The sequence below is a fragment of the Mastigoproctus giganteus genome, chromosome 10 (assembly GCF_048544385.1).
Source record: "Mastigoproctus giganteus isolate SK-2022 chromosome 10, ASM4854438v1, whole genome shotgun sequence".
NCBI lineage: Eukaryota > Metazoa > Arthropoda > Arachnida > Uropygi > Thelyphonidae > Mastigoproctus > Mastigoproctus giganteus.
Window position 1 is genome coordinate 221,051,770 of NC_143584.1, and position 12,189 is coordinate 221,063,958.

Here is a 12,189-nt window from a genome sequence, read left to right on the forward strand (position 1 = left end):
TTGTTTTTCCTATGCAAAAGGGAGTAGGGTTCTTTTGTGAGCTATTCCAGGTCTCTCATTCCACTCAACAGAAATTGATCCTTTCAATGCATACTTGTGTAGGCATAAAACATGAAAAACCATTTTAAATGGTGCATCACAAACAACCAATCAACCAACTTATACAAAAGCATGCTGTGGTGGATCCAGAAACAAATGAGGGGCACCATTTTGTGCACTAGAATGGTGATCACATTAGCATCAGTGTTGCCAACTGCAGTCAGTTGAAAATAGCTGAGACACAATGTGAAAATAGATAAAATCCTATGTTAACAATGAAAAAAAAAACTTTTTTGTAGCTAAAGGGAATTTAAACAATTGGTGTATATTTTCCAAAAAACGACAGGGGGAAGCAATGCCCCCATGCCCCTACACTGAATCCACCACTGAAAGCATGCAATATCAATAATAGTTCAGCGATATCTTTGGTGAAATTATCTGGTCCCTCATGAAATATTATCTGTAAATGAACAGTTTCATAATTGTATGTTTTACTTTGCACTGCAAAAAAATCACAATTGTACTTTCATCTCTTGTCTCATCTCACTTCATAATATTAACTGGTCTTTCCATTATTTTGTTTTTTCAGCAATATGCTGAAGGCAGAGTTTTAATAAAATAAAACTTAGGAAAACTCTTGTGCCTAGGCAAATGATGAACCGTTATAAATAGCAGAACTTGCTGTATATGGCAACCCTAATATAATAGTTTGGTTTTTTTTTTTTTTTTTTTTTTGTTTATAATAGGCTATGAAAAAACAGCCTTCTCTTGGTATAATGGTATTGACTCTCATTTTATGAGATTGTCACAACATGCTTCTTCGGTTATTATGACACAAATTAATCACAATTTCTTATAAGAGAAGTTATTATTCAGTAAAATATTGGGTGCCTCCGTAGCCAGGTGGGCAGGAGCAGCAGTGCGTAGTACATGCTTCTTGATTAGACTGGGGTTCGAGCCCGTGACCACTAAATATGGAGGATGTGGAAAGGTCAGGGAATGACCACCGCATATCCCCGGAGCAATATGGCCTTAGTTGCAAATGCTCCTAAAAACCAAATAACAAACAACAGTAAAATATTGGTATAATGAATACCAGAATAAAATATTCAAATAAATAATGTTTTGGGCTTCCTCTTATTTCTGATTTTTATCAGTGACATTGATGAGGGTATAGAGGAAAAGCTGTCAAAGTTTGCTGGTAATTTAAAGGTAGGTAGGAAGAACATAGCCTGGTCCCAAACAATTGGGATCAGGCTATGTTCTTCAGAATTGACTTAGATTGGTTACACATATGGTCTGAAAAATGAAAAATGAAGTATAATTCTGCTAATTGTAAGGTCATTGGGGAAAAGAAATCTGGGGTGATGTACAGACCAGGACATGCAGAATTAAAGGTGGTGCAGGATAAGAAAGATTTGGCAAGTTATGATACAAACAAATATCAATTTTTTTTTGCTTTGTAGCTTACACTGAAAAATAAAATCAATAGCACACCCTAAGGAGACTTGAGGTGTACTAGAGGATCCAAAGAAGGACAGCTAGATAAAATATTTTATTTTATTTTATTTTAAGTGTTGTTAAGGGTTATTCCTATGAAGAACATCTTAGAAGTTGTGGACTGCAGAGCCTGGAGATCAATCAACCTTAGGAGTGACCTGATAGAGGTGTTTAAGGCCCTTAAAGTAATAAGCAGAATGAATGAGGAAGGTATTTTCTCACTGGAAAGTGAACAAGGGGACACAAATATAAAATTTTGAGAAGCAATAGAAGATTAGATCTCATAAAGTTCATCTTCAGCCAGTGTTTTGTTGACCATTAGCTTAAGTTATCTCCCAGGGTAGTTGAGATAGAGAGTCTGAAAAATTAAAGCAGAATTGGATTTTTACTTTTTAGAAATGGGTATATTGTGATTGACTATATTTTTTTTTTTTTTTTTTTTTTTGTTGACTGATGCAGAATAAGTTTGCGTCCTTGTAGCATTTGGTCTGATCAATCACTGCATCCATTTTTATTGCATTGTGAAAAAATAGTCATTTAGTGATGACACAGAACCCTCATTTTGTCTGTGTTATATTAACTTCTTTATTTATATTGCAATATTGAGGCAACTCATTGCAACTGGCTCACAAAATGAAATATTACTGTCATTATGTTGTAATATTAATTACACAGTACAATAACATACAATTAAACATAAAATTAATAATGTTTAATATTATTATATGCTAGAATTAATATAATGTCTTGCGTGGGTAAATTCACTACATGTTTGATAACACGATGAATCGTGTTACATCAAGAAAAATATACTTTCAGTGTTGCAGTGTACCCTTCAATCAAGTAAAAAATGATGCAACAATGTACTGTTTCAGTGCAGATATTGAAATAGTTTGAGGATAGAATGCAGTGTGAGGGCTGTTTCTTTAAAAAAAAAAAAAAAGTTTTCTTTCAGGCATTACTCTTAAAAATTTATATTTGGAGTTCAGTTTTAATTACTGAATCAAGCAAGTTTTTATTTTTTAAATTTCTAGTAATGGAAAAAAATAATTTTGTATATGAAAAAATTCAACTTTGGACATACAGAGCTAGAAAATTTCAGGAAATCTGCTTCTGCTGATAGTTAAGAAGAAGGGAAAAAAAATATATTGTCTGACAATCTGGAGGTGTGTAACCTTCCATGTCCACATAATCCAGCCTGTAGCACATGTAGACGATCCCTCATGATTTTTATTCCATGGGCATTTGCTGTAAACAGTTCAACATGAAAATTTTGGAGATTTATATTTAATATTTCCATGGGTATAGGAAGTAAAATTTTTTCCTTCTCATGTTGAAACTCTTCTTTCAAAGATGTTTTGAAGTTTGCATCAGCATGATTGCTGCCCTTGTGCCATAAAGCCCATAAATAAACAAACAGCATCTGTTTACCTGTAATCTGTTTAAAGTAGAAAACAATGCTGCCAAGATTGATGAATCAAGCAAGTTTTTATTTTTAAAATTTCTAGTAATGGAAAAAACTAATTTTGTATATGAAAAAATTCAACGTTGGACATACAGAGCTATAAAATTTCAGGAAATCTGCTTCTGCTGATAGTTAAGACTTCTTTCAGAGATCATTGTTTCAATTTTTTTATTCAAATGCTAAAGGATCCCTTCTTAAAACAATCCTTCTGTATTTGAGTTATTGTGGGACCATTCATACCTTGAAATTTTCCATTCTTGATATCATTAATACATATATAGCATTAGTAGAAGCATATGATGCAAGAAAGCAAGCTTAATCAGCCAAAAAAAAAAAAAAAAAACCCTTCCCATCCATTCACTCCAAATGTTTGTTTAGTTCTGCCTTAAATTTATTTAAGCTGTCAACTTCTACGACAGGTAGAAGTTTGTTCTAGCAGTCAACTGCATGCTGGCTAAAGGCAAATTTCCACACATCTATTCTACAACTGTCTTTCCTCAATTTGAATTTATGTCCCCTCAGGCAATTAATCTGGGCAAGAGGAAGAATTCCATAAGCATTGAGCTTGCTCAGACTGTTCAAGGCCTTATACACCTCAATCAGATCACCTCTCAGGTACCTAGTTACCAGACACTGTTATTTGCAAATCTTAAGCCTTTCTTTGTAAGAGCAGCCTTTTGTTCCATTCACTAATCTTGTTGCCCTTCTCTGTACTCGTTCCAGCAGCTCTACATCCTTCCAAAAATGAGGCCTCCAGACCAGTATACAGTACTCAAGGTGTGGCCTAACCATTGCCTTATACAAGAGGATCATCACCTCCTCATCCCTGCTCTGCTAGAAAAATTCCTGTATATCATTGACAAGACACCATGAGCTATTCTTGCAGACTGTCTGCACTGTTCAGAAAACTTCATATCTGACTGCACAATTACTCCCAGGTCCTTTTCATTCTCTACCACCTTGAGTGTAGTACCACACAGTTGATATGTTACTCTGGGGTTACTGCTACCCATATGCAGTACTTTATATTTGTCAATGTTAAACTTCAGTTGCCATCTCTCAGCCCAACTGCTCAACGTTTCTAAATCCTCTTGCAGTAGCATACTGTCATTAACAACCCTGCCAACCTTTGTATCATCTGCAAACTTACACATTAAGCCTGATATACCTTCATCGGTATTATTAATAAATACAGAAAACAACAATGGCCCCAACAGTGAACCCTGGGGGACCCCACTAATAACATTAACCCACGAAGAGCAGTGTTCATTGATTACCACTCTGTCTTCTCCCTACTCAACCATCCCCTTATCCACAGCAGCATTTTGCCCTTAATGCCATACTGCTCCAATTTGTACAGTAGTTTTCCATATGCAACAGTATCAAAAGCTTTCCTAAGATCCAAGTATATGATATCAAAATAATTTTTTGCATCCAGTTCCTTTGTGACCACTTCATAGTATCCAATCAAATTGGTCAGACGAGACTTTCCCTTAACAAACCCATGCTGTGTCTGAACTATACGTGCAGTCTTGTCTAGATGATCCTGAAGTGCTTCTTTAACCAGTGCCTCCATTAATTTCTCCAGAACAGAAGTCAAACTAACAGGGTCTGTAATTACTTGTCACCCTTTGATCCTCTTTTGTGAATTGGGGTAATATTTGCACATCTCCAGTCCAAGGGAGCTCTCATAATTAATGCTGTGGATTTTCTTACTTCCTTTGCTGCCTCCTTTAATATAACAGGATTGATCCCATCCACTGCAGGTTTTTTTTTTTTATGTTTATCTTCAACAATTTCTCCTCCACTTTGCTCTCAGTTATTAAAAATAATTTAACTCACTACCATATTTTAATACACCTCTGATATTTCCCTCCCTGAATAACTCCTCGTGTGTAAATGTAGATGCAAAATACTCATTCAGTTTGCTACCTGAGCAGGATCATCAACAGTTGAACCATCGATATCAAGTGGACCAATCTGATTCATCCCCTTCCTTCTGGAGTTTACATAAGTAAAGAACTCTGTTGTTTTCCTTTGCATCCGTTGCCAAAGATTTCTTGTAATCTGCCTTTGCCCGACTAACCTCCTTTGTGACTCGATTACAGACCAGCTTATATCTTCCACCTGTTGTGCCACCTGTTAATTTATATATATTGCAAGCATTTTTCTTCTCTGCCACATATCTCATTAGTTCATCTGACATCCATTTAGGCCTAAACCTTGAACAATATTTCTTAGTTGGTATGAAAAGCCTAGTAGCTTCCAAGATTAATTTTTTGAATGCTTCCGATTTAGAATTTGCTGTTGGTAACATCGCCAGTTGGCTCCACTGTATAGAGTTTAAAAACTGTCTCAGACCTCCATAGTCACCTTTATGAAAGCAAAAACCCTTCCCTTTACCCTTGATGGTAGTTATCTCTTTGAGTAAATCCCACATCAGCACACTGTGATCACTGCCACCTAGTGGTTCCTTTATCTGTAGATTCTTAATGCATGAAGAATCACTACTGATAATCAAATCAAGAGTATTACTCCCTCTAGTTGCCTTCCAAACATGCTGCTGTAGAAAACAATCATCCAATAAATCCACAAAAGCCTTGCTATTGTGCAAATGACCAACCCACAAGTTCCAGTCAATTTCTGGGAAATTAATATCCCCCATTATATGACGATCTGATTTACTGGCCCACACTATTTCTCTATGCAGCTGTTCATTATACTCAACAGAGTCATTAAGCCTATAACAAACTCCTACCCTCATTTTTGCTTTCCCAGTGCTTATGTCTCACCAAACTGACTCAACACTGCACTGTCCACCCATGTCAACCAGATGCACTTCCTTAGATTTTATGTGTTTCTTAACTAATAGCATAACCCCTCCTCCCTTCCTATCCTGTCTCTCCTTCCTGTACACATTGTACTCCCAAAATATATAAAAATATAAATATAAAATATAAAAATACAAAAATATCTTTTATATAATTACTTTAATTTTGATCAAGGAATAAAATATTAATGGGAAATATTAATATACAGTCATAATATAAACTTTTAAATTTTTGATGAAATACTACTCTTGCATCTGCTTATATTATGAGAGTTAAGTTTTTTTTTTTGTCTTTTTTTTAAATATTAGTAGCCCCTATAAATATGATATTGTAGTTTTCAAGTAACTAAACTATTGTTGACCAAGAAAAGCAATCGAACAAAAATATTTTTATTAGCAGCTGCAGTATAAGCTTCTAAAATTGAAGCATTTTCAAAAAAAAAATAAATATGCCTTTGCTTTCTAGATAATAATTTGTTTACGAAATAGTTGCAGTGTTATATCTTTTTTGGTATAAATTCAATTGCAGGAATTTGATCCCTACCTTGCAGTTTTGACAGAAGAGGAATTTGTGTCAAAAAGTGATGAAAGAGGAGGTGGTATGTATGTTGTTAATATCAGAAAGATCTTGCAGAAAATGGTAGAAGAAAGTGTATCATTTATTGTCCAGGAGAGATTTGGAAGCAAATGTGCTAGAGTGTTTAGGTGAGCACATCTCATTGTCAATTAATTTTTTTAAATTTAAATTTAATTTTTTGGGGGGTGAAAGTGGATAAATTCTTAGAAAATTACAGTTTCAATTCTTAAAAAAAAAAAAAAAATCATGGCTCAGTTACAGTTAATTAAGAAACAAACTAGGCGAGAAGCATAACAATTAAACATTGTAAAGAATTAACTGACTTTTTGTATTTAAGCTAGTATAAGAAAAGCTCTAGGGAGCGAATATTTCAAGCATTTTTTAGTTTGTTTTCTAAGTAATATCTGGTAAATTTGATATCCTGCATTATACTTGTAAAATATTCATATGCTACTTTTTTGAAATTAAAGTGAAATTTTAGAAAATGGTATTTAAATAAAAACTGTGAAGGCATCATTTAATTTTTTTGATGAAATATATCAAATATACCTTATCAAAAAATATAATTATTTGATAAATATTTATTTTTGAAATATAAATACAGTCCATTTTGTTTACAACAAAGGCATTTATAATGGTACAGTGAATAAATTTCAGTTACAATGAATAAGTTTCAATTCTGCATATTATTTATTTAGAATAAATAATATGCAGAATTATAATAAAATAAATAATATTTATTTTATAATAAATATTATTTATTTTATTAATAATAAAGTAATATTATAAATAATAAAGTAAATAGCTTAAAACATACTAATTGCATTACTTTTAACAAACTGCTGGTAATGGCGATGATGACAATGAAGCTTTCAGAAACTTACTTGTGAACCTCTTCCTCTCATAAAAAAAATCACAGGAGATCAATATGTATTTTATACAAGAAAGCAATTTTTATAATGTACAGTATTAAAAAAATTGCACAAATTGCTCGAGCGAGACAAGTTTACGAAACTTAAATAATAGGAATGAAGAGAAGATTCTTAAAATTTATTTATTTTTTATTTTATTGAAGATTTCATGGAAGGGAAACACATTTCACCATAATAATGTAAAAACCCACAGAATTCCAGCTATCGGTATTATCGCAAATGCAATAAGATAGGAGTTTACTACCCATTTATAATTAGATTGCACTAACTGAAAAGCCCAATAAACCAGGAACTGCAAATTGCTTTTATTGTTTTATGGTATCAAACTCCAGAAATGTGCTCCTCTGGTCATGCTATCACGCCTCACGAAATTTCTTTTCAAACAGAAAAATGTAAGCTCCTGAAAACATGAGTCAGCCTACAATATCACGTGTTATCTTGTGAATACAGTGAATGACAACAGTGTGTCTCCAACCAATACAAGTACAGTAAATGGGAAATATAGTTCTCACACATTTGACATTTGACATTTCTTAAGCTTCATAATTGAAGCTTAAGAAATGTCAAACGTCATAAGGGCTCACAGGAGAACCATGTTTCCAACACAATTCCTTGCATTCTTGCAATGCATGGAAATGTCCCAAGTGTAAAACTGCTTTCCATGTTCATGTTAAATTTTTTGTGTAATATATTTCAGTTTCTTTTTCCACATTTCTCCTGTTGATAAAGAAAACAGAACAGTTATGGAAATATTCTTTTTGTTCACATTTATTCTGTAAAGTAGTTTTACATTTCAACAAAATGATCATACTGGATGAAATATTTCCATCACATGCTTGGAGCATTTGTGATTTTTCATTCTTATTCTTATTAAAACTTACATTTAAGCACTGAAACTGAATGAAATGGGCTTATACGCAGTACTATAGTACTGTGTATAAGTACTATAGTACTGCATGTTCTAATAACCTTTTGTGTTTGATGTTACAACAAAAACAGCACATTGATGAAGAATACTAATGAAAAGAAGCAAAAATTGGTTTGGTTGGAATTGGTTCAGTAAGGTGAATAAAACAACAAGAAACAGAGATAATTAACATAAAAAAATTAATCTAAAACCCGATTACACTATTAACAATATGCTTTTTTATGCTAAAACACATCAGAAGGAAATGTAACAAAATCAATGACAGCAATTCAACATTAGGTGGTAATTGCAAAATAGAAGTATTTAAAGCTAAAGCCAAGGTATAATAATATATATAATGTATGTATATACATTGTGTTCAAAGAAAGTTTAAAATTTTCCCCTTAAAATTTTAATTCTTGTCCGAATAACGTAAGTATATGGCAGTATTTCTTACAGATTGACATTGTAGGTGAAGACGTAATGTTGCATCAGTTGTTACTTTCAGCTATATAAGCATGCTCTGCAAGAGTTGCAGTCATTCCTTGCTTGTGTCGGGATAGTGAGTTACATGCAGTTGGCGCCACGAAGAAAGAGTGCTATTGTTGCTTTATGTGAGGAAGGATGTTCTTCCCATCATATTGCTTATAGAGTGTCTTGTACTCAGTCAACAGTGAGTAGATCTCTTTCCAAACTCAAGAATACTGGTTCTGCTGGTTAAAAAAAAGGAACTGGATGCAAATGAGTCTCTATGCCAAACAGGGCCATGTTTTGAAGTGCTTATGCCTTAAAAACTGTAAAGCTTCTTCGTCTGAGCTGAAAAGAGAATGAGAAGAACATACAGGAGTGGTAGCAAGTGTAGTAACAGTCAGAAGATGCCTCTTCAAAAATGGACTTGTAGCCTGTTGTCCTAAGAAGAAGCCCCTCCTCACACAAAAAATGAAAAAGGCCCGATTAATTTGGTGTAAGGAGCATATCAAATGGATCCCCGAGCAGTGGGTCAGTTATCTTCTCAGATGTGAAGAAATTCAACCTGCATGGCTCTGATGGGAGATAAGCGATTTGCCGTAGACATGGTGAAGAATACCATTCAGACTGTATGGCATCTACAGCGAAATTCCCTACCAGCCAAATGATATGGGAGTGCATTTCATATTGCGGAGTAGGTCATCTGCAGTTTATAAACGGTTCCATAAATAAATAAATATTTATTTATTGCAAATACAGCAAGCCCATCACAGCACATGGCTAGGAGCAGATAATAATACAAAGGAAATGACATAAAATAATCGAATATATGTACATAGCAGATTTCATATAGACATTAACAATGACTAGGAATTATAGTTATGAATTAAAAAAGGATTTGCAGAACAGGACATTTGGCTTTCATTTGCAATTACTGGGTTGGATTATTTTTCTTAATTTTATCGAAGATCTGACTCCTGTAGGCTTTAGAGTTGATTAACCTGTTGCAATCAATGTTGTGATGATTTATGAGGTGAAGGGATGCATTGGGGAACATTCTGTTCATTTGTTTAAGCCTGGAGAGGTTGGATTTCAATTGCTGGTTTCTTGAATTTTCCCTGTTGGGGGCAGCTATTATATTGGCTAAGTTTGGTGAATCACATGCAGAAGTGATTAACTTTGCAAGAAGCATGACTCCAGACTCGTTGATCATCTGTTGCAGAGGCTTTGTTTTTAGGTTTTCATAAAGCTGTTGCCTGGATATTGTATGGGGAAAACGAAGCTTACTATTGCTTCACAGCAGTAATGCTCTGGCATTACTGCTGTGAAGAGGTGCCTCCATAGCCAGGTGGGAAAGAGCAGCAGTGCGTAGCACACGCTTCTTGATTACACCATGGTTCGAGCCTGTCACCACCAAATACGAGGATGCGGAAAGGTCAAGGGAATGACTACCGCATATCCCGGAGCAATATGGCCTTAGTTGCTAATGCTCCTAAAAACCAAATAACAAACAAACTGCTGTGAAGGGTCTATTGTATACATCTTTATTGTATACACGTTTGTATACAATAAAGATTATATATATATATTGAGCCATCTAAGAACCCAATATTCTAGGGCAAGGAATTTCTTGACACTTGAGGAGCACCAGACCAGATTTTGGAAGCATAGGACAGAATGGGAAAGATGCATCTAAAGGAGAGATTTTTATCAAAAACAACTCCAAGGTCTTTGTGAGCATAAACATTTGGGATTGGGACATCTGCAATTTTTATTTCTATGTGGTTGGGTTGTTTCTAATGGGAATAAGTAATTTGAGCAGATTTGCTTGCATTTATAGTCAGATTGAGATCTTTCAGACACTTGATGATTTCACAAATCTGTGAATTCACATCAGTGATAACTTTGTGAATATCATCACTGGCTTTGGAGATTATAAATAACTTTAAATCATCAGTATTTGCCAGTAGATTTGGATTTTCTTGTAGAAGTGGTTGAAGAGATGCTGAAAATATAGTACTGGAGAGAACAGCTCCTTGAGCAATGTCTGTTGAGGTTGTGACGAGAATATTGTCAGTACTAGTGGGGAAGAGGAGAAGTCTGCGATTTAGGCTATATTGAAGATAGGAAATAATCATTGTGTCAATGAGAAAATGATTTTCTATTATTTCAAAAGCTTTTTTAAGATCTATGTTGTCGAAAGCATCTTTGATGTCAAAATAAAATACATTGCATTGTGCCTTATCCTGAAACACAGTTTGGATGCATACAATGGTGTCAGCTAGGCTTGTTGTTGTGAATCACCCTCTAGGACCAGAATGCATACTGACAGTTGCATTAGCGAAGAATATGTGTTGAAGATACGGTAGCATGATTTTTTCAATAATTTTAGTAATTATTGATGAAACAGCAATTGGTCGATGGCCGGGATGGTTATTTCTGCAAGCTTTTTTAGGAATCAGCATAATCCTGAAAGTTTTCCATTGTCTTGAAAGGAATGACTGGGAGATGCACCTGGAAATGATATGCACTAACGAATCAATGATGTATATACTGGACAATCTAATAATAAAACCAGGGATGCCATCAGGACCTTCACTACTATCAGGGCATAATTGGTTAACTGCACACTGAACTGTATTCTTGTTCACAAGTTGGTTAATTGGCAGGGCTTGACCCAGAGACATATCATGTTGCACGTTGTCTGCTTGTTCATAAGAATTAAATGCTATAAATCTGTTTTGTATACCTTCAGTTCAAATGTCAGAATTGCTTACTTGGCTATATTGGAAGGCAAATTGCTGCCAACCATTAGAGACCATTTCAACCTGCCAAGTAATTATCTTTCAGGACGACTGCTCCTTGTCATCGGGTGAAAAGTGTAAGTAGGCACTTCTGTAGTTACTTTAGCTTCATTTCTGCATTAGAGGTTCAACAGTAATGTGTTTACATTTGTTAAAGGTGAACTGTACAGACTATAATATACAAAAAAAAGCCTAGTAAACACCTTTCAGTGAATCGTTTTCAAGATATTGCACATTTCTAGTTGGGATCCACCGCTGACAAGGTGAACTGTACAGAGTTGGAATCCACAGCTGACTTGTTTGTTTTGTTTGGGTACAGAGTTGGGATCCACTGCTGACTTGTTTGTTTTGTTTGGGTACAGAGTTGGGATCCACTGCTGACTTGTTTGTTTAGGTTAGGTTATGCTCATTCTCCCCATTTCTCCTCTCTCAATGCTCTGAGATGTAGCAGGCATACTAGTACTTGTCAAAGGATAGTCAACAGGGAAAGAGGTTACAGCAACGAAAAGTATGCGGACATGCACTTCATGTATGGTAAGACAACGGCAGTGCACTCAAGGCTGCACATTTGTACCAAGAAGCATTTCCCCGCCGAAGGCAGCCCAACAGGTGCACATTCATCAGGGTACATCAACGCCTTAGAGAACATGGGCACTTCGCACATGGA

At 34.9% G+C, this 12,189-nt stretch overlaps 1 protein-coding gene across 1 annotated transcript in view; it reads left to right on the forward strand.

Moving 5' to 3' along the window:
* The window catches only part of LOC150079950 (DNA-directed RNA polymerase III subunit RPC3-like), a 92,437-nt gene that overhangs the window by 67,160 nt on the left and 13,088 nt on the right, over nucleotides 1-12,189 (forward strand). The window contains exon 7 of the mRNA XM_090383287.1: nucleotides 6,364-6,539. Coding sequence (XP_090239413.1) covers nucleotides 6,364-6,539 — 176 coding nt within the window. The remainder of the gene's footprint in view (nucleotides 1-6,363; nucleotides 6,540-12,189) is intronic.